The sequence below is a fragment of the Emericellopsis cladophorae genome (assembly GCF_022114955.1).
Source record: "Emericellopsis cladophorae strain MUM 19.33 chromosome Unknown NODE_73_length_82208_cov_116_845256, whole genome shotgun sequence".
NCBI classification, from domain to species: Eukaryota; Fungi; Ascomycota; class Sordariomycetes; order Hypocreales; family Bionectriaceae; genus Emericellopsis; species Emericellopsis cladophorae.
This window is the reverse complement of record NW_026250998.1, coordinates 45,580-69,238: the sequence shown is the minus strand read 5'-3', so window position 1 is coordinate 69,238 and position 23,659 is coordinate 45,580. Positions and strand designations below refer to the sequence as shown.

At 47.1% G+C, this 23,659-nt stretch overlaps 3 protein-coding genes across 3 annotated transcripts; 1 reads left to right on the top strand and 2 right to left on the bottom strand.

Annotated features, from left to right (window-relative positions):
• Positions 1–7,660: 7,660 nt before the first annotated feature.
• On the bottom strand, positions 7,661–9,580 carry J7T54_005844 (uncharacterized protein; the record flags this gene model as incomplete). Its single annotated transcript, XM_051509874.1, has 1 exon — positions 7,661–9,580. One exon carries the CDS (start codon positions 9,578–9,580, stop codon positions 7,661–7,663), a length of 1,920 nt encoding a protein of 639 aa, XP_051359184.1.
• Positions 9,581–19,836: 10,256 nt separating this feature from the next.
• J7T54_005843 (uncharacterized protein) lies at positions 19,837–20,919 on the bottom strand (the record flags this gene model as incomplete). Its single annotated transcript, XM_051509873.1, has 1 exon — positions 19,837–20,919. One exon carries the CDS (start codon positions 20,917–20,919, stop codon positions 19,837–19,839), a length of 1,083 nt encoding a protein of 360 aa, XP_051359183.1.
• Positions 20,920–20,991: 72 nt separating this feature from the next.
• Positions 20,992–23,578, top strand: J7T54_005842 (uncharacterized protein; the record flags this gene model as incomplete). The annotated part of the gene is made up of 2 exons (XM_051509872.1): positions 20,992–21,049; positions 21,459–23,578. The coding sequence occupies 2 exons, from the start codon at positions 20,992–20,994 to the stop codon at positions 23,576–23,578; spliced, it is 2,178 nt and encodes a 725-aa protein (XP_051359182.1).
• Positions 23,579–23,659: the final 81 nt, after the last annotated feature.

The window sequence follows — 23,659 nt, the reverse complement described above, 5'->3', positions numbered from 1 at the left end:
AAATATATATACCGTTATCTATAATAGTCTTAGGTAGGTCGGGGATCTTAGTAATCTATAGAGGACCCTTATAATATTCGCGATACAGTATTTTACTCGTATTAGATCCCTCGGTATTATCGAGGTTATCGCGGTCTAATAGAGCGGCGCTACTAGCTCGTTATTAGTTACTACGGCCCTAGCGTTAGTTAACTTCGAAGGACCCTATTAGGTCTATCGCGTTATCGTTAGTTATTAAGAAATTCGCGATTTCCTCGGTCTATAAGGCCTAGTGGCCGATTTCCTTATATTCGTTAATATACCTAAGGCGTTACTTACGGGAGATCGTGATATCTTCCTCTATATAGTTAATAAAGAGGATATTTAGTCCTATACGGTTATTAACGAGGGCGTGTATAGCCTATAGGTACGTGGAATTAAAGGTAAAGCTTCTACCTAACGGTAGCTCCTTCTACGAGGCTAGCACGAGGTTTATTATACCGGCTAGGACTATATAATCCCTTATAGCCTTAACGACACTATTCACCGGGGTAGCCTTTACCTTAACTACCGTGATAGGTATCTCTAAGTCGTTTAACGCGCCGATCTTAATAATATCCTTATTATAGTTAAAAAAGGCTCCGTAAGGTTTAAGCTATACGTTACTAAGTAAGGTATTAGAGCCGACGGATAGTAGGACCTAAGCCCTAGATTAGAACTTAGCTATAATATTCTAACCGTTCTATCGGCTAGCGGCGAAGAAAGTAAAGATCGCGAATTCGTTTATAGCTATCTTCCCTCTATTAACGCCTTAAATAATAGCGTGGTATCGACGTTCGATCGTATAGTCGAATTATTAAAAGACTTTAGTATTAATAATAAGCGTGCCGTAGCCGGAATTAGGGTATATAGTAATTAATAATCTATTAACGAAAGGCTTAACCTCTATCCGTATTAATAAGAAGTTATTATACGCTATACGTAAGCGGCTTATAAAAACAGCTGCTTTAATTACCGTTAGCGAGGCCTTAACTTCGATAATTAGAGTATTAGTAATATAAGGCTATCGCTTAGTATTAGCGATCTAGGCTTCGCGTTATAATTAAGCTATTAATATATATATATTACTTAAAGTATATTACTTCTAGCTATCTTCGTTATCGAACCTTCGGGTATAGGTATTATATTTAAACCTTCCCGTAGTCTTTATAATATTAATAACCGATATAATAGCGGTAGCTATTATATTAATAAAGGCGGTAGCTTATATTATAGCTTTACCCTCGCGGGTCATTACGAAATTAATATCTTCCTCTTAGCCGTCGGTAGTATCGTCCTCCGTTATATTATTCTTATATTCTTCTTTAAACTTAATCTCCTTATAGGTTCGGAAGCCTTATCTATCGTCACGCTTACTACGGTCGCGGTTATAAGTATAGTTATTATCGCGGCGACTATTATTATCGCGGCGGCGATTAAATAAGCGTGCGTTATCGCGGTCGCGGCTTTCACCGCGATAGCTATCACAGCTGCCCTCACGGCTGCCAGACCCGCGGTTCTCGTAGCGAGAGTTATAGCGTTATAGTTATTTATCTCGGCCGCTATTAGAAGTATAGTCGTCACGGCGTCGGAAGTTACCGCGCGCGCGCTAGCCTCGTAAGTCGTGAAAATAGCCGCGAGGTCGCGTAGCGTTAATAGCCCGGGTATCGATTATTTATCTACTATTAATAAAGTATCTAATCTATCGCTCTAAGGACTAGCTAGAAGTCGGGCGCTAGGTTACTAATAAGATCTCGCCGTTAGTTAACGGCTAGATAGCTTAAATAATATCTCTGTCACGCTTTAGACCTATCTAGCGTGCTAGGGCTGCCTTATATTAAATAAAGGTAGTAATTAAGTCGCCGGTAAGCTAGTTAGAGATACGGTATTTACCGTTAAATAAATAGCTACTAGCTTCGGCCGCGGATAGCTTGAATCTCTTATTAAGCTTCTTATAGAAAGTCTTAATAGATCCGCGTTTAATCCGGCGGCGTTCTTCGCTTATTAGCTCGGTTATTATCTATTTATAGCTAGCGCCGGCTAGTAAGGTGCTATATCGTCCTTATAGTCTATATTTATCGCCTATTATATATTCCTTATATCGGGCTATAAATATCGTCACGTCCGTATAAATTGGGTCTTTACCTTACGGCGTAAGCAAGCCCTATTCCTTATAGTCTAAGTAGTCGGGGTCGAATTTACTAATAGGCTCGTTCTTTAAACGCTTCGAGATAGAGAGCTCTAGGTTAGGTCGGAGAGGCTCGAGTCCTAGGCTATCTTCCGATTAATAACCGCGATCGTCGCGGTTATTACTATTATCGCGGTCGTTATCCGAGCTACTACTTAGGTCCGAGTCCTCACTATCTAAAGGGTTATAGCGTGATTGTCTTAGTTAGCCTAATAATAAGCTATAACCTCTTCCTTATCCTCGACCACGGCCTCTTTATTAGCTATAGGGCCGCGCTAGTAGCGGCGGCTTATCTATAGGCTTATCGGTAGGCTTATTAATAGGCTTATCGGTATTCGTTTTCTTAGTCTTCGTTATAAGGGGTAGTAGCGGGGGCCTATTATCCTTAGGTTCCTCGTTATCTACTAAGGCTATAATAGGGATATAATACTTATCTTTCTCTTTACTTATTATTATAATAAGCGGGTTCTTATATTAAAAGTAACTAGCGTTTTTCTAAGTATCGAGGTATTCTTCTATAAAGTTTCGGCTTATTAGTACTATTTCGAGTAAGTATTTATATTAAGGGTCTTCCTTCGCTAATATAACCGTAATATTACTATAAGCGATCGCGATATAGTTATTTACGATTATTAGGTATTAGTAACTCTAGATATCGCTTCGGTAGCTCTCGATAGCCTTTAGTAACCCTACTCTATATTTAATAAACTATTTATAACGGTTATTTTCTAAGGCCTCCTTAAGGGTACTTATCGAGTCGGCCTTAGTTAATAAGTATCTCTTTATCTTTAAGCGGGTGACCTTACGTAGCGTTATATCGCTAAAAAAATCTTTTAGTAAGGGGTCGACTAGGTCTTTAGATAGCTCTCTAGATAGCGGCGCGTTACTTTATAAGTTAGCGCTATATATAATAATAAAAGATTTATTAAGCCGAGAGGAAGGAAAGTCTAGTAAGGGAAGAAGGTCTAATAAGGCGGGTTATAGCTATAGTAGTAATAAAAGAGTTAAGTCTTCTTCCTAACCGCCGGAAAATTTATTAGCCCTCTATTACGACCTTACTATCGTAGGTATAGACCTAGAAAGCCTAGATATATTATAGGTTATAATTTCGCGATATCTAATAACCGATAATAAGTTAGAACGTTAGTAATAATATAATAATTTAAGTATATTTATTAGTAGACTTAGACTCTATTATACTTAACCGTGTTCGCTATGGTAGCGCCTAGTAACTTATCGTTAGCTACTAGGAGGCTCGCCTCTTAGGAAGGGTAGCGTAAGCTCTCTCTATCTTTAGATCTATCTCCTTATAGGATTAGTTAATATTTAGACCCTCCTCGGATAAATCTAGCTAACTAATATTACTTAATAAAATAAGGTAAAGATTAAGATAGTGATTTTTTTATTATTATATTGATTCTTTAGACTTTAAAAGAGTGCGCGAAAGTAAGTAATTCCCGCGATATAGGTAGGGGCTCTCTTTATAATATTATACTTAATTATACGCGCCTCTTATAGTAAAGTATATACTATGCCCTACTTTTATTAAAAGGTGCGTAGTTTAATTCACTTATAAGGTAACGCGCGCGTGTTTTTTACCGATTAATAGCCGCGATTATAGTATAATTAGCGGCTTAATCGCGCGTTAATTAAGGCTCTACGCGATAAGGTACTATAAGGCTGATCCTTTATAAGGAAGATCAGCCTAATTATAGTATAGGTAGGGGAAGTTATCACGCTATTCGTCACAGCCCCTTGGCGCTAATCTAATAAGCGCGCGACGGAATATAAGGGGAACGAATAGCTATAAAATACTAGGGAACTTCCTATAATTAATCGAGTAATTATTTAAGGTTATTTAATTAATAAAGGAGTTAAGAATTACTACTACTCTAATATACTAAAGGTAGATTAAATAAGTAAAAAAGGATAATTAATTTAAATATCCTTAGGCAGCTAGTCGGCTAGCCTAAATAGGCATGGCGCGGCTGCTCCTCGGATCGTGTGCGCGCAGCCTGATTAGCTGCGGCGTTATTAATACTATCTTATCGCTATCGTACCTGTGCGTGTACGTGACCAGCACGTGACACCCACACACAGCGTAGATGCATCTTGGTTGAATGGCCACACAACCTCCAAAGTATATCACTTACTTAGTCGCTCAAAAGCGCTTATTTAAAATATATAAAATTAAGGCCCAATAATCTTTAATATTCTTGCGTAGCGGTATTTAGAAATTAAGACTATTTATAAGTATAGGAGGGGGTATATATTTAAGTCGGGTTAAAGGTGCGGGGTTATGCGTTAATATAGTTAGCAGTGTGTTATCTAATGTCCCGCCGTACAGGCGCGCCACTATCGTCAACAAACCACATTTGTATCTATCATCACCTACTTTAGTAATCCACTATCATCATAATCCACCTACTTTCCCACGAACCCCAGACTCCGTCAGCCCGCTACTACTTCCAAAAAGGCTCAACTATGGACCGAACTATTTCTATAACTTTTATATGGTAAGGCGACGGCAACATATCACCTAAGGTTAACACCAAATTTTGGTTCCGGATTGACACCCCCTCCTATTTGCGAACCACCTAGTTCAAGTGACTTTCGGCCATCTAAGCTAGACACCGTTATTCTCGGAATCCGGAGGCATCACTGGTTATGATTTCTTTTATTATGTGCCGTATCCTCCATTCAGGCATATCCAGATAGAATTATGGAAACTCTTCGGTATAAATAAAATAAACTCTACTACGACAACATATCGCTAAGCATGCTCTAGAGCTGCATCGCTAGAGGTAGTCGATTGTGCGGATAATAATCATAGCGCAACGCAGCTATCGCGGTTATTGCTTCTTGTTAAGCACCGGCCAAGCGTACCACCGTTTAGCCTTGTCTTAATACTCTGCGTCATCTTCTTTATTAGGGTCTCTCTCGCAGTCGCCACGGGTATCTTCGTATGCTGCCAAGTGTTTATGCTGGGATTGCCAGCTCCATTCGTAGCCGTCTTTAAGAGTTACATACATAGCGTCCGCCGTCTTGCGGTTCCTCATCAAGACCCAGGTGATGGTCCGTAACCCTCATGTATGGCTGCTCGTGGGTCCGTTCCATACGCTGGCGGGCTTTTTCGTCGGGCATGGTAGGATATATTAACGACATATGTACGTCCGTAAGAATATGGAAATACGGAAAAGTAAGAGTGCTTAACAAGGCTCGAGGTGGCCAGGCCACTGCTTTATAGGTCTGATCCTGTGGCTGGGCCATCGCGTCTTATAACACACCCGCGGGAAGGGCGGCTCACCACCTCTTTAGCTCATCGTCTGACCGACGTCGCTGTGGGAAACAAGCCAGCTATTGGCACTCGAACGCAATGTAACTCGTACCTATCGAAAGGCAAAACGAGGTTTGGTAGTACAGAGTTGCCTATGCCGATGCATGCATATTTGTGCCCATATAATGGAAACTTGGGGGGGCTACTTCGAGGTGCAACGTCGTAAAAGAGTGACTAAACTTAGAATCTATTAATTATTGCCTAAATATTCCGTGATTTTGGCTTTTAATGTCAGAACCAGCGGATGCGAGAAGCATGAGGTGATGAAGATTGTCGATAGAAAGTGTGGGTGAGGACCCTAACCACGACGGCCTGCTGGCTACGCCGTCGCGGTATGCAAAGGTGTCGTTATTCTTGACTAAGAGCTATGAAATTTCAAGCATATGTTCGAATTGGTTTTTTTCTGGGAGAGTCACAAGGGAATGGTTATCGTCAAGAACTTTGAAGTTGGTAGCATGTGTGAGCACCATCATGTGCCATTCACTGGAGAGGTAAATCTCACTCTCCCCCACAATTCTTCTATTATTCAAAGCTCATCGGTACTTACATGCACAGCGGCTATGTTCCCTCCATGAAAACACGGTTCTAGATGTGTTATAAAAGACGAACGGCCACGAACGAGGTCAGCGGTCAAGGCATCCGATTTTGTGTTTCAACCAGGAGGGGAGGTACAGGGCAAGGTAAGAATGAATAGAATATGCCACTAGCACCTTGGGTGGTATTTCTTGCTTTGGCTCTCTGATAGCCCTATTTTATAGGTAGATATTGGTCCGGCCTCCTGCATATGCGGAGAGACGTTGGCAGTACTCTCCCACTTTCAATGCGGAATTTTCCACGTATAGGAAGCGAACTGGCCCGCTACGGAGTACACCGGTGAATCATGCAACCCAATCATGTTATCGTACTCTGCAGCCAACCACTTCTTGTGCCAGGTCTCCCCGCCGTTGGCAACAACTCCCTCGCGGGGCCAAAGTCACACAGGACTCATGCCGCGAGACTCCAGTCTTTCTCGGCCAAAGGCGACTACTCACGGTAGAACCTGACCTGAACTTAAAAAAGGCACCAGGGACAACCCCATCAGCAAGTATATCAACTTGAAACTGAACGACACACAATCCCTATTTACGCGCGATATATCAGCGCACCACAGAAAGGCATGGCCGCTCTCAACCCCTTAAGTGGGAACTTAGAAAGGCCAGAGAAGCAACGGATTCCCCTAAGCAGCCCTTGCCCGACTCGTAGTATCGTGCTAGGTTCCACGTCTTCATACAAGTCTCAGACTAGATAACATACTAAGACTTCTTGACTCGGCAGGGCTACCACGTCCCAGAAGTTCCGGAGAACCTTGAGACCACGTCTGAAGGGTGCTGCCGAGTGAGGTGTATCAAACTCGTGAGGTCGACCGCCGGCACATGTGGCATCCGTGATCTCAGCGATGGACTGTCTGGCGCTGAGCATGCCCAGAAAGCAGAGTATTTCGCGCTGAGAGCCGATCTCAACACGAACATCATGTCGCCAAGGACGTTGACCCCGTGTGAGGCACCACGTCGCGAGGGGCGGTTCGAGAGAGGTCTGGCTGGCGGCGGGTGTCTTTGCCGCCACGGGCAAGGCGATCCCCGACAAGGAGGCGTTCCTCCTATGGTTGAATCAGGTCTGCGTGTCCCGGGATGAGCATGTTCAGTTTCGAGTAGATGTTCGGGTAGAATAGCCTGGGTATGAGCAGAGACACGGCAGCAGAGAAGAGCATCGTCCGTACACGGGTAGATGAGGACATGGCTGGCCGGTTCATGTTGTCTCTCCAAGCCGAGCTCAAGGGAATGGAGAGCCTCTAGAACAATATGACGGGGGTCTTGGCGGTTGGGAGGCGGGTCGAAGGAGCTGGCCGATCCACGGCGTTGGGGAGTTCGTGTTGGGCGCTAAATGCTAGTGAGATGATATTCACTACTTGGCGCGGGCTTAAATGATGTTCTGAATAATTAATTGATAAGACAAGGAAACTTCCAACATATTCTCATTAGTACAAAGAGGAATGGGCGACCAGGACTTGACAAATTCAAGGACACTGGCGTGGGAACATCTCTCGCGCGACTTGATCAATCTAAAGTCAGACCTGAGCCCTATGGAGCTGCCGGCGAACGTGGAATCTCAGCCCAGTTGTACCTGAGGACGTTCCATGCCTTCTGCTCTGCGTTAACCGTCATCAGAGCCCGGATGGCGCCCCAGTACTCCGTCATGGTCTGTGGGTTGTCTCTCAGAGCGCTCCAGAAGAGCAGTCTGGGCTTGAACTTGATGTTGATATCGGAGACCTGGAAAGTGTCCCAGATCTGACCCGAATCATCACTCGCGGCCTGGCTGGCATCGAGCTTGCGATCGCCAAGGTCAAATATGGCGGCCGTGATGCGGCCTTCGTCATTCTGGAGAGTCCGGCTGTTGCAGGCATATGTCTCGAATTGCCTGTTCACCTGCAGGGTACCATCAGGTCTTTTATCCGTGTACTGCCCGTAGACGGTGTTGGAGAGCAGGGTTTTGTCGAGGGCAAGGAGGCCAAAGGCCGTGGCGTACCCTTCGCTTAGGGCAGTCTGGTCGTTGGGTGACCCGCAGGAGGTGTGGTTTCCCCCCGCCTGGAAGTCTGCCCCATCGCGAGCGAGGAAGTCGAGGTAGTGGCCGTACTCGTGGGCGAGGACATCGGGATCCCTGGCGTCGTCGTGGGGGATGTTGATGTAGACTGGTGCAGAGCTGAAGAAGGTGCCCGGGTCGGTCGAGGGGAACCAGACATTCACCTTGTTGATCGCGGCGCTCCCGACAATGTTGAAGCGGGTAAAGTCAATGATACGCTGGAAGGTATCAGCCACCAGGAGGCCATCAAAATGGACATTGCGTGGATACTTGTTGGTATAAGACTTGGTCTCGCCAGCGTTGACGTTCCACGGGTTGACATTGAGGGTCATGGTGACGGTCTTGCGAACGAGAGGATCGGACTCCGTCTTCCTGGTCCCCACCATATACTTGACACCCTCCAAGCGTGCCACCAGGCGGTTGACCACGATGCGCTGCCCTGCGCGGAGGTCGAAGCGGAACTGCGCATTGCCCCGAACATCCAGCGTCTCAAATGCGTTGACACGCTCCACAAAGCCGCCCGCCGAGTTGTAGACGTTGCCCCAGGCTGTCACCTGCACCAAGCGCAAATCCTGAACGTTCTTGTTCCAGCCGGTGAAGGTCACCTTGGCATTGACAGTGGCTGGTGACAAAACGATCTGACGTGGATGCAGCCGGTCGTCGTCACATGGCGGTTTTGGTGTTGGTGTAGGGCAGACAGTTGTCGTCTTGGTGACGATGATTTTCGTTGTCTTACCGTCTCCTGGGTCTCCCCCCGAGCCATCTCCAGGGTCTCCGCCAGAGCCATCTCCTGGATCCCCGCCAGAGTCGTCTCCTTCCTTTGGTACACCATTGACTGGATACTCGTCTTCATCGGAAATCTCAGGATCCTCGCCCAGATCGCTGGGGTCCTGTGGTATTATCCGGACTGTCTCTGCTTCGAGCTCCGCAATGATCCGGATATTCTCGTCGTGGTCCCATTCCCCTGGCGTCTTGGCGACATAGTCACCATTCGAATCGAGAGTGATGACAAGCCCGTCTGTCTCGGTGGTATCTTGGGTGCCTGGGACAGAGACGGAGAGGGACAGCAGGTGATCCATCCACGGTGTCGGAATGGTGAAGTCAAAGCTTGCATCCTGCGTCGCCGTATCGCCAGGAATGGAAATGGTTTCGGTAAAAGCAACCTGGGGCTCGTACTCAATGTCCTCGTCCGTGGTGTTGCCGACTGGCTGGACGGTGCCTGTGACAACGACGCTACTCTCCCGGGAGAAGAGACGCGTCAGGACAATGGGCGCAACAACAAAGAGACCAAACTGGCCGTCCCCAGTCTGGTCTGTAGCGAACCCGACATCGGTGGTATCGACAGAGGCACGCCAGCCGCGGCTCGGCTTTGTAGCAGCCACGAGGGTAGCGCCCAGAAGCGCAAGGAAGCCCCTTTTCATGACGTCCTGTGAACAAGTAGATTCTTTTCCTACGCAACAGTTTGACGGTGGATGCCACCGATTCTTCTCGCGACATCCTGTGACAAATGCATGGCGGTTTGCTCATTGATATAGGCCACATCCGTGCCTATGGCGGCTTCCTCCAGGTGCACCGAAAACCAGCTGCCGGAAGCGGTCCACCACCCGGTAAGCTCAGCTGAATGCGGTGGCGTAACTATCTGTTCTTAGTGCAAAGCCTTCAATCACCCTGGAATGACTCGAAGCTCTGGTGAGTGGAAGCAAAGCGCACCATACAATCCAGGAGGCGGACCTTCTGAAAACGTCGCGAGGCTGTCTGCTAGAGGGCTCGCAGGGAATCCGACAATGGCATGAGCACCCCTTTTTCCCATGAGAACGCATGGAGGACTCGGACTTTTGCCCACCTCCAGCCATCGTCAAGTTGAATGAGGGCCAAGGGAAGCTCAGCTTGGACGTCCGTCCAGCTAAGGATGTGACGCAGGCGTTGACGCTAAGAATGGCTAAATGACTGGAGGCCTGTCAGGCTGGAGGTCAGGCTGGAGGTCAGGCTGTCACCGCGACGTTCCCCCAGCACACCGCGATTGCCCAGACTAGTACTGTTAGTGCTGCTTGGGTGACCACACAATCACCCCCCTCAGCAGCCCGGCTCCTCGCTCCAACTCCTATGTTACCCCACGACGGCCTCACAGCCAGCCTCTGCATTCCCGTTTCTCCACAATCACAGCATGCATCTGCCCTAACAGGAGCTCCAGTGGATCGATCCCCTACCAAGTGCGGAGGCGAGATTCGCTCCCTTGCGCGAGCATGTTCCAACGACCAATCAAATACAAGCCCTAAACCTTGGCTACTCGAGCATGAAACTAGCAGAGTTTACAGCAGCCTTCCCGATGATATCCACTCTGGTTCGGCATATTTGTCCATGGGCGTCGTGAATGAGCCGGCTTGGACGCTGATATATTTTTTCTTGTACGGAGGACGCTCTCAAAAGTTTTTAGTCGCGCTAATTCTATATATCGACTAAAATAGCTAATATTAGTGTAAATTTACTAGGGACGTTCCCCGGCCCTTGATATACTTATTTCCACCCGCTAATTTAATAACTGATACACTTTGGAGGTTGTGTGGCCATTCAACCAAGATACATCTACGCTGTGTGTGGGTGTCACGTGCTGGTCACGTACACGCACAGGTACGATAGCGATAAGATAGCATTGATAACGCCGCAGCTAATCAGGCTGCGCGCACACGATCCGAGGAGCAGCCACGCTATACCTATTTAGGCTGGCCGACTAGCTGCCTAAGGATGTTTAAATTAATTATCCTTTTCTACCTATTTAATCTACCTTTAGTATATTAGAGTAATAGTAATTCTTAACTCCTTTATTAATTAAATAACCTTAAATAATTACTCGATTAATTATAGGAAGTTCCCTAGTATTTTATAGCTATTCGTTCCCCTTATATTCTGTCGCGCGCTTATTAAATCAGCGCTAAGGGGCTGTAATAAATAGCGTAATAACTTCCCCTACCTATACTATAATTAGGCTAATCTTCCCTATAAAGGATCAGCCTTATAGCACCTTATCGCGTAGAGCCTTAATTAACGCGCGATTAAGCCGCTAATTACGCTACGACCGTACTAATTATGCTATAATCGCGGCTATTAATTAGTAAAAAACACGCGCGCGTTACCTTATAGGTAAATTAAACTACGCACCTCTTAATAAAAGTAGGGCGTAGTGTATATATTACTGTAAGAGGCGCGTATAGTTAAGTATAATACTATAAAGAGAGCCCTTACTTATATCGCGGGAATTACTTACTTTCGCGTACTCTTTTAAAGTCTAAAAAATCAATATAATAGCAAAAGAATCACTATCTTAATCTTTACCTTACTTTACTAAGTAGTATTAGTTAGCTAGATTTATCCGAGGAGGGTCTGAATACTAACTAGTCCTATAAGGAGATAGATCTAGAGACAGAGAGAGCTTACGCTACCTTTCCTAAGAGGCGAGCCTCCCGGTGGCTAACGATAAATTACTAGGCGCTACCCTAGCGAACACGGTTAAGTATAGTAGAGTCTAAGTCTGTTAGTAAATATACTTAAACTACTATATTATTACTAACGTTCTGACTTATTATCGGTTACTAGATATCGCGAAATTATAACCTTTAATATACCTAAGCCTTCTAGGTCTATACTTACGATAGCGGGGTCGTAGAGGAGGGCTAACGAATTTTCCGGCGGTTAGGAAAAAGACTTAACTCTTCTATTACTACTATAGCTATAACCCGCCTTACCGGACCTTCCTCCTTTACTAGACTTTCTTTCCTCTCGGCCTAATAAATCTTTTATTACTATATACGGCGCCGATCTATAAAGTAACGCGCCGCTATCTAGAGAGCTATCCGAAGACCTAGTCGACCCCTTACCAAAAGACCTCTTCGGCGATATAACGCTACGTAGGGTCACCCGCTTAAAGATAAAGAGATACTTATTAACTAAGGCCGACTCGACGAGCACCCTTAAGGAGGCCTTAGAAAACGACCGTTATTAATAGTTTATTAAATATAGAGTAGCGCTATTAAAGGCTATCGAGAGCTACCGAAGCGATATCTAGAGTTACTAATACCTAATAATCGTAGATAACCATATCGCGATCGCTTATAGTAATATTACGGTTATATTAGCGAAGGAAGACCCTTAATACGAATACTTACTCGAAATAGTATTAATAAGCCGAAACTTTATAAAAGAATACCTCGATACTTAGAAGAACGCTAGTTACTTTTAATATAAGAACCCGCTTATTATAATAACGGGTAAAGAGGAAGACGAGTATTATATCCCTATTATAGCCTTAGTAGATAACGAGGAACCCGAGGACGATAGGCCCCCGCTACTACCCCTTATAATAAAGACTAAGAAGACAAATACCGATAAGCCTACTAACAAGCCTGCCGATAAGCTTATAGATAAGCCGCCGCTACTAGCGCGGCCCTATAGCTAATAAGGAGGCCGTGGTCGAGGACGAGGAAGAGGTCGTGGCCTATTGTTAGGCTAACCAAGACAATCACGCTATAACCCTTTAGATAGTAAGGACTCGGACCTAAGTAGTAGCTCGGACGACGACCGCGATAATAGTAATAACCGCGACGATCGCGGTTATTAATCGGAAGATAGCCTAGGACTCGAGCCTCTCCGACCTAACCTAGAGCTCTCTATCTCGAAGCGCTTAAAGAACGAGCTTATTAGTAAATTCGACCCCGACTACCTAGACTATAAAGAACAGGGCTTACTCACGCCGTAAGGTAAAGACCCGATCTATACGGACGTGGCGATATTTATAGCCCGATATAAGGAATACATGATAGGCGATAAATACGGGCTTTAAGGACGATATAGTACCTTACTAGCCGGCGCCAGCTATAAATAGATAATAACCGAGCTAATAAGCGAAGAACGCCGCCGGATTAAACGCGGATCTATTAAGACCTTCTATAAGAAGCTTAATAAGAGATTCAAGCTATCCGCGGCCGAAGCTAGTAGCCGTTTATTTAACGGTAAATACCGTATCTCTAACTAGCTTACCGGCGACTTAATTACTACCTTTATTTAACATAAGGCAGCCCTAGCACGCTAGATAGGTCTGAAGCGTGACAGAGATATTATTTAAGCTATCTGGCCGTTAATTAACGGCGAGATCTTGTTAGTAACCTAGCGCCCGACTTCTAGCTAGTCCTTAGAGCGATAGATCAGATACTTTATTGATAGTAGATAGATAATCGATGCCCGGGCTATTAACGCCACGCGACCTCGCGGCTATTCTTACGACTTACGAGGCTAGCGCGCGTGCGGTAACTTCCGACGCGAGGACGAGCGCGGTAACTTCCGACGCTATGACGACTATACTTCTAATAGCGGCCGAGATAAACGACTATAACGCTATAACTCTCGCTACGAGAACCGCGGGTCTGGCAGCCGTAAGGGCAGCTATAACAGCTATCGCGGTGACAGCCGCGACCGCGATAACGCACGCTTATTTAATCGCCGCCGCGATAATAATAGTCGCCGCGATAATAATCGTACTTATAACCGCGACTATAGTAAGCGTGACGATAGATAAGGCTTCCGAACCCGTAAGGAGGTTAAGTTCGAAGAAGAATATAAGAATAACGTAACGGAGGACGATACTACCGACGGCTAAGAGGAAGTTATTAATTTCGTAATAACCCGCGAGGGTAAAGCCACGACGTAGGCTACTACCTTCGTTAATATAATAGCTACCGCTATTATATCGGTTACTAATATTACGAAGACTACGGGAAGGTTTAAATATAATACCTATACCCAAAGGTTCGATAACGAAGATAGCTAGAAGTTATATACTTTAAGTAATATATATATATATTAACGGCTTAATTATAACGCGAAGCCTAGATCACTAATACTAAGCGATAGCCTTATGCTACTAATACCCTAATTATCGAAGTTAAGGCCTCGCTAACGGTAATTAAAGTAGCCGCCTTTATAAGCCGCTCACGTATAGCGTATAATAACTTCTTACTAATACGGATAGAGGTCAAGCCCTCCGCTAATAGACTATTAATCGCTATATGCCTTAACTCCGGCTACGGCACGCCCGTTATTAACGCTAAAGTCCTTTAATAATTCGACTATACGATCGAACGTCGATACCACGCGATAATGCGAGGCGTCGATAGAGGGAAGATAGCTATAAACGAATTCGCGATCTTTACCTTCTTCGCCGCTAGCCGATAGAACAGTCAGAATATTATAGCTAAGTTCTAATCTAGGGCTTAGGTCCTACTATCCGTCGGCTCTAACGCCTTACTCGGTAACGTATAGCTTAAACCTTACGGAGCCTCTATTAACTATAATAAGGATGTTATTAGGATCGGCGCGTTGAATGACTTAGAGATACCTATCACAGTGGTTAAGGTAAAGGCTACCCCGGTAAATAGGGTTATTAAGGCTATAAGGGATTACACGGTCTTAGCCGGTATAATAAAGCTCGTGCCAGCCTCGTGGAAGGAGCTACCGTTAGGCAGAAGCTTTACCTTTAATTCCACGCACTTATAGGCTATACACGCCCTCGTTAACGACCGCACGGGACCAAATATCCTCCTTATTAACTATATAGAGGAAGATATCACGATCTCCCGTAAGTAACGCCTTAGGTATATTAGCGAACACGAGGAAATCGGCTACTAGGCCTTATAGACTAAGGAAACCGCGAATTTCCTAATAACTAACGATAGCGCGATAGACCTAATAGGGTCTTTCGAAGTTAACTAACGCCAGGGCCGTAGTAATTAATAACGAGCTAGTAGCGCCGCTCTATTAGACCGCGATAACCTCGATAATACCAAGGGATTTAATATAAGTAAAACACCCTATCGCGAATACTATAAGGGTCCTCTATAGATCACTAAGACCCCCGACCTACCTAAGACTATTATAGACAACGGTATACATATTTACGCCGCCGATAGTAGGTTCCGCGATAAGGCGATGGCGCTACTATAACGCTTTAATAAAGTCTTTACTGATATAGGGCTTATAAAGGTGCCAGAAGATAACGAATTAATTATACCGTTAGTTAACGATTAGTATAAGCATAAGGTTACTTAAAGACCTTATCCTTAAGGTAAGAAAGAGCGTGACTTTATTAACGAGATATACGAAGCCTTATATAAATAGAACCGTATAGAATACGCGACTAAACTAATACCTTTTATAGCACCCCTTTTTATGGTCTAGAGGGTGGTTAACGGTAAATATAAGGGCCGCGTTATCGTTAATCTGCGAGCCTTAAATAAGGTAGTCGTGCCGGATAATTACCCCCTGCCGCGGCAAGACGAGGTTATCCGCTCCTTAAGAGGTGCCACGTATATTACCGTAATTAACATATCTAGCTTCTTCTTCTAATTCGCGGTTAGAAGGGGATATCGCTATAGGTTCACCGTGATAAGTTACCGAGGTCTCGAGAGGTTTATAGTAGCGCTAATAGGCTTCTATAATAGCCTAGCGTACGTATAAAAGTTTATAGATCGGATCTTACGGCCATACGCTTATTTCGCTAGAGGATTTATCGACGATATAATTATCTACTTATAGTCCGAAGAAGAATACCTCCGATACCTCGAAATTATCTTTAGCCTATTCTAACGACTAAGCGTGATAATTTCTCCAAAAAAGAGCTAGATCGGATATTTATTAACATAGGTTCTTAGCTTTAGAGTGGACGGCGTTAGGTTAGCAACGACTAAGGAACGAATAGCTACCTTCGCCTAGCTTAAGTTCCCTAATAATCTAGCTACGTTAGAGAGCTATATCGGCGCTATAGGCTTCCTACGGTATTTGATACTATATTTTGCCAAGCTAATTAATCCTCTATAACGACGTAAGGTCTAATTACTTAAAGCTAGCCGCGAGGTAAGTAAAGTGGCCGATAATAATAAGAATAAGCGTAAGGCCTATTACCGCGTTACGATATTCGAGCCTATACTAGAAGAGATCATAGCCTTCGAGGCCGTATAGTCTGAAATAGCCTCTGGCCGTATATTAACGCACGATAACCCTAACAAACACCTATACTACTAGGTTAATATAAGCCTCGAACGTGGCTTCGCGGCAGTTCTGTTCTACACTAAAGATAACTACGACTAGTAGCCCGGATCTATAATGCCCGCCACCGCGGTTAAACTAATCCTCTTCGCTAGCCGCACGCTAACTAACGCCGAACGCACCTACGGACCGATAGAACTTGAATTAGCAGGCCTCGTGTGGGCGATCTAGCGCACCTATATAATTATACAGTCGTCTAAGCAGCCGATACGCGTTCTAATAGATCACTTAGCGATTAAGCAGATCCTGGCTAAGTCTATAATAGATACGGCTAGTATAGATAGAGCTAACCGTAGATTAATTATAGCCTCGATTTACCTCTCCTAATACGACCTCGAAGTCTATCACGTTCCCGGTAAGAAGAACTTCGTACCCGACGTACTTAGCTGTCTCGAAACAGCCGAATCAGACCCGTTAATATAACGCAGGCACCCTTAATACGTGGCGCTAGAGGATATATACGTGGTTATAGAAGCCGTTATAAGTGACGAAACGGTTAGCTAATTTCTCGAAGGCTACGCTAAGGACCGATATTAGTCTAAGATTATTATAATAATCTAGGATAGCGAGGACGCTACTAAAACTTCGACCGGCCTAGATAGAATAACGCGTTACTAAATTAACCACCGCCGCGGCGTGCCTTTCTTCTAAGCCGCGAATAGACTACTATATAACGAAGTAATAGATAGATCTATATATCTATACGTGCCGTAATCGATAATTAAAGATATAATTATAACGGCACACGACGAACGTAGCCACTTTGGCATCGACCGCATACTAAAGGAACTACGAGGCTTCGCTATTAAGAACATAACCGCCAAGGTCACGGCACATATCGTAAAATATAGATCTTACTGCCTAGGCCAGACCGACCGCCAATAGCGCATAGGAGCATATATACTTATACGGCCTGGCCCTCTACCGATATAACGTATCGCGATTAACTTTATCACCCGCCTACCCCTAACGTTAGCCGTAGACTCGCCGTGGGCCCTAACTAGCTTCGATACCTTCGATTAAATCCTCACGATCACTTATACCGCGAGCAAACAAAGCCTGCTAATCCCTGGCCACGAGATATATACGTTAGAATATTAGGCGTAAGTATTAGCCCGAGCCTTAATAATAGCGGACTAGGGTCTTCTATTAATTATTATTAGCGACCGAGACCGTAAGTTTACTAAACCCTTCTAGAGGGGACTATAGAAGGTATTCGGCACGAAGCTAGCGATAATAATAGCGCACCACCTATAGGCTAACGGATTAGCCGAACGCCGTGATCAGGTGGTTGAAATAGCGATACGGCTGGCCTACGTCGAAGAGCCAGATCGTGACTAGAAGCTACTACTTCTAGCGATATAATAGAATATTAATAGCACCTTTAATATCGGCAGCTAATACAGCGCGCACGAGTATATCTACGGCTTCAGACTTAATAGAGCGTTCTAAGCCGCTAATAACCCTAACGCCGAGACGCTGCCGTATATAAGAGAGGCCGTGAGAACGACGGCTTAATTAGCAATAGATCTTATAGCGATAAAGGCTAAACGATAATATAACGCCAAACACCGACCGATATAGCTATAGGCCGGAGACCGCGTGTACCTTAATCTTTATCACGGATACCACCTCGCTAGCCGGCCGAGCCCTAAATAGTCTTAGAAAAAGCTTAGCCCCTTCATAATCAAGCGGATAATTAACGACCTTACCGCCGAATTAAGCCTGCCTAGTAGTATAAAGATATACCCCGTAATATCGGTCCAGCACCTCAAGCCTGCCCACGCCGGCGCACACGTCGACCCCGAGCCTGGGCCTATAGAAGCCTCACATAACGTTAAAGACGATAAAGGAGATATATACTACGAGATCGAGAGGCTACTAGACAAGCGCTAATTAAAGGACGGAATAGTTAAGTATAAGGTTCGCTAGAAGGGTTAGAGCCCCTAATACGACCAATAGGTAGAGTCCATAGGTATCAGCGACGCCGCGATACACACCTTCGAGGAGCAATTAGCCCGTGAGAAGAAGTCCTTAACCCCCCGGAAGGGTAATAGGTTAAGGCGCTAAACGCAGACCGCGGCCGTATAATAGATTAGACCTATTGCCGCCGCGATAATACAGGGAGGAACGATCGATATAATATACAGAGACACGATTATAGATAGAATAATAAAATAATAAGGTATTAACGATAGTAACGAACGAACGATTCGCACGAGTGATAATAGCGCCGGACGAGTATTTCCTTGGCTTGGATAGGCGTTACCGGGAGTCACTAAGGGTAGTGACGATTTTCTATATGGCCGGCACTATAATATACTTTGGAGGTTATGTGGCTATTTAACCAAGATATATCTACGCTATGTGTGGGTGTCACGTGCTGGTCACGTACACGCACAGGTACGATAGCGATAAGATAGCATTGATAACGCCGCAGCTAATCAGGCTGCGCGCATACGATCCGAGGAGCAGCCGCGCCATGCCTATTTAGGCTGGCCGACTGGCTGCCCAAGGACGTTTGAATTGATCATCCTTTTCCACCTGTTTGATCTGCCTTTAGTGCATCAATAACCTTCTGAACGTGCCTCGGAATATGTTAGAACTGGGTTTAATAAAGAGCGTGAGAAGGTGCACAATGTCGAGAGGGCGCAGCTAGATCGCTGCGAGTACGGGGTTCTTGGTGACTATATTAATCTCTTGATCTTTTTAGAAGCATTCCTCGGCTACGAAGGTTCTTCCCTTAGTGCGCCCCTGTGCACGTGACCTAATCGAGGCTTCCTAAGCCACTCCTAGCCACAGGGCTAGTAGCTTCAGCCACCCCCAATACCTATAATAACCTTAGTATACAATATATATCTAATAGAACGCGGTGTCAAGACCCGGGAAGTGGTCAGCGCATCGCATGGTATAATGCTGGCCTCGTTCATCAAAAGGAAGAGGGAGTTGACCGGGGCTTAAGCAGAAACGGCCCACAGAGCCGAGCGAAAGCCTTGATACCCGCAGTCTTCTCGCTTAACCCTTATGGTGCTAAGGTTGTTCAAATATAGTAAAAATAGTAGAGTTTCTGTCCAATCACAACAGTTGGTCTGGTGGTCTAGTGGTATGATTCGCGCTTAGGGAGTTCTGATGAGCTGATAAACCCTGAGTTTCCAAGCTTGCGCGAGGTCCCGGGTTCAATCCCCGGCCAGACCCTTTTTTGCTTCTTGATAGAATAACCCAATCATCTTGTTGAAATCGATTGTGGTGATTTGGATTCGTTAGCATTTACTTTTAGAGAACATCAATTAGAGAAACCAGTGGTCTTCAGGCAGAGAGGATGGCGTGTGTTCCTCTACTTCGTTTCTCAGACTGCGGTGTTCTGGATCTAGCATAAGGCTGACTGATACTCCTTCAGCCATGGACGTGCTATATATCTGAAACTCGTCAGCATCATTCTAGCTCAGCAGTTGTCTGACTAGATGTGTCCCGTATTTCCGCCAATAGATGTAATCGGGGGTAACCAAAATTGCCGAAGAGAGGCGAGCACCTGTAAGGCCTGGAGCGAGCTGAGCCAAGGCCGCGTTGTCAGCCCCGACTCCCACATCTACGCCGCCATCCCAGCCTGCACTGTTGCCCACCACTCTTTGATGCCAGCCACGTCGCACCACACCAGATCAAGGGGATCTTCATGCCACCACTCACCACCTCCCGTCTTGTCCGCATCACTAGCATACTTTTTAAGACTTCCGCCGTCGAACCGATGATTCTTGACGCCAACGAGCAGCACCGCGCTACCGGTTTTGGGCTCGAAGTTATCCGGCTCCAGAAACACGGTCAGGTGGACCTGCTTGGATGTAGACGGATCAGCTAGTCTCGCCGTCCGCTGGCGATACGGAGGCAGGTATGACGCCTCGACAGGAGACAGCGAGGTGACGATGGCCAGGACGTTGCAGCACCAGTTTTGCGCGTATGGCAGCCGGGGAATAGATCGTAGTGGCGTAAGGCGAAGTGGCTGCTGACGATTCTGCCAATCTTTGGGTAGAGCGACTGCTCCTGATGAGGGCGCCGGCTTCTGCTCCCTCAATTTCGTCTTGAGCGGGAATGTCTTTGCCTCGAATGCCTCAAAGGCGTCTTCAAACGCCTTCTCGTCTTCCTCGTTGGCCTGCTCGAACGATTCAGCAGCCTGGGCCTGCGCGACCTCGTCGGGTCTGTACTCGAGTTGTTGCTCTTCCACATCGAGGTCATGTTCCGAGGCAAGCTCTTCCATGCTGTCCACATTCTCCGCTGCGTATAGGGCGCGGTATCCATCGTTCCACCCAATTGTGATGATATCCTCCACAACCAAATAAACCATCTCGCTTTTGTCTTGCAAAGTAAGTCGTCGAATATCAAAGGACTCTACCTTGACGTAGCACCCCACCGAGACCTCACCAGTGTCAAGATACCGGTAGAGGTGGCCACTCATCAGGGCTTGAATGCACAGCTCTCCATCGCTGAGCAGGATTTGCGCTGCCTTCCATCTGCCCGAGCTCGACACGGACGTCTTGGTAATGTCTTCCACGAGGAACCGGGAGCCCGGCACGCAGAAGCGCGTTCGCAGAATGTCCGCAATCAAGGGCTTGAGGGTGAATGGTTCCTGCTTGTATGCAAGACGAACATCATGAGACGCATCTTCTTTGTCCGGCATGTCGCCATGCCATGTGAGTGGGTGATTGATTGTTCGAAAGCTTGTTGATCTCATCATTCCCGCAATCACGTGATGTCGCTCAGTGTCGGACACGTGACCGCTTTGGTGGAGGCACGGCCCGAGTTAGTGTGTATGTGTGCAAGTGTTCATAATCGAGGAAATAGTAGGTCTTTTTTTGGGGCCTAGAAAAGGCTATTTGAATTGATGATCAAGAGGCTGATTTTAAGGCCTTCAACTGTGTGTTCGTTCGTGCTCTTCTCGATCGTGCTGTGTGCTGATTCCTTCATTACAGCCATCTCCAGACCCCTCTTTGCTTAGTCACCGCGGTCCGACCCCTTTCGGTCTGACACTCAGCTTTCGCGTCGGCGATTGCCCCTCCTGTGTCGGTTTGGGAGTTGGGACTCACTCCCACGCACCCCGAGCAACGAATTCGCCAAGGTGGTTGCTTCCAGCTTGAGGGCGACCTGGGCCCTGTATCATGACTGACTCGACAGGTATATACCCCGTTGACTGATTCTGGGCCACAAATTGACCGACAGACGCGGACACGATCCGCATCCTCATTGCAACGGACAACCATGTCGGCTACGAAGAACGCGACGCTATTCGGAAAGATGACTCCTGGCGCACCTTTGACGAGATCCTGAACCTCGCACGTACGCACGATGTCGACATGGTCCTCCTCGGCGGCGACCTCTTCCACGACAACAAGCCATCGCGCAAGTCGCTGTACCAGGTCATGCGGACCCTGCGCAAGAATTGCCTGGGCGAGAAACCTTGCCCCCTCGAGTTCCTGAGCGATGCGGCCGAGGTTTTCGAGGGAGCATTTCCCCAAGTCAACTACGAGGATCCCGATATCAACGTATCCATACCCGTCTTCTCCATCCACGGCAACCACGACGACCCGTCTGGCGAGGGCAATTTTTGCTCGCTGGACCTCCTCCAGGCCAGCGGTCTGCTGAACTACTTTGGACGCGTGGCTGAGGCAGACAACATTCACGTCAAGCCTGTGCTCCTGCAAAAAGGCGAAACCAAGCTGGCTCTCTTTGGGCTGAGCAATGTCCGGGACGAGCGTATGTTTCGTACTTTTCGGGACCACAAGGTCAAGTGGTACCGTCCCAACCTACAGATGGGCGATTGGTTCAACCTGCTGGCCGTTCACCAAAACCACCACGCCCACACGGCGACTTCATACCTGCCGGAGAGCGTGCTGCCAGACTGGATGGACCTAGTGGTCTGGGGCCATGAGCACGAATGTCTGATCGACCCGTCGCAGAACCCGGAGACGGGGTTTCACGTCATGCAGCCTGGATCGTCGGTCGCCACGTCTCTAGTACCGGGTGAAGCTGTGCAAAAGCACGTCGCCATCCTCAGCGTGACCGGCAGGGATTTTAAAACGGAGAAGATCCCTCTGAAAAGCGTCCGTCCCTTTGTCACGCGGGAGCTCATCCTTTCAGCAGATAAGCGGTTCAAGGGGCTGGAGAAGAAAAAGGAGAACCGACAAGAGGTCACAAAACGGTTGATGGAGGTGGTGGAGGAGATGATTGAAGAGGCCAACGCCGAGTGGGAGGCGATACAGAGCGACGAGGAGGCCCTGGAAGAGCGGCCACTCCCCCTCATTCGGCTCAAGGTTGAGTACACGGCCGCAGAGGGAGGCCAGTACGAAGTCGAGAACCCGCAGCGCTTCTCGAACCGGTTCTCGGGCAAAGTTGCCAACATGAACGACGTAGTCTACTTTTACCGCAAGAAGACGATGCAGCGCAAGAAAGATGCTGTGAACCCCGCCGACGCCATGGAAACGGTCAGAGACGACGGCGACATGGTCAAAGTCGAGTCGATTGTGTCCGAGTTCCTCTCGGCACAGTCACTCAAGGTGCTCCCCCAGGGCCCGTTCTCGGACGCGGTGAACCAATTCGTCTCAAAGGATGACAAGCACGCGATGGAGCTCTTCGTGTCAGAGCACCTCACAGGACAGGTACAGCAGTTGCTGGGTCTCGAGAGCGACGAAGAAGATCTGAACAGCGCCATGGAGATCTACAAGGCGCGCATCGAGCAGCAGGACGGTCGATCTTTTATGCCCGAGCGCAAGCGCACGTTGCGGCCAAAGCCAGCGCACTGGGACAGCGACTTTGACGGGAGCTGGGAGGATGCCCCCGATGCATGGACATTTGAGGATAGCATGGCGCCGACAACACAGCCTAGCAGGCAGTCCAAGGGACTTGCATCCCAGCGCCAGGCAGAGGGGGATGAGGAGGAGACGGTGCGGGCAACCAAGCGCGGGGCGAAAGCCGGCCCAAAGACCGCTGCGAAGGCGCCCGCCAAGAAAGCGCCCGCTCGCAGCGGGCGCCGAAAAGCTGCGGGAACAAGCGAGGACGAAGAGGAGGACGTGATAATGGCGTCCGAGGATGAGGCAGAGCAGTCAGCGCCACCGCCGAAGCGACGCGAACCCGCAGCAGCCAAGAAAGCCGCCGCCAAGAAGACACAGTCCAAGCTCGATTTCTCTCAGTCGCAACCAGCCACACAGAGGAGGACAGCTAGACGTGCTGCCGCCGCGTCGCAGAAGAAAGCAACGACTGTGGAGATTAGCGACGATGAGATCTCAGATGAGGAGGACGCGTTCGAGCCGGCGCCTGTGTCGACGAGGACACGGAGGAGGTGAGCTATGGTTGAGCGTGACTTTTACCATCTAGCATCTGCTGTATGTACTGGGCTGGCGTTGGGGACCTGGCATTCATGATTT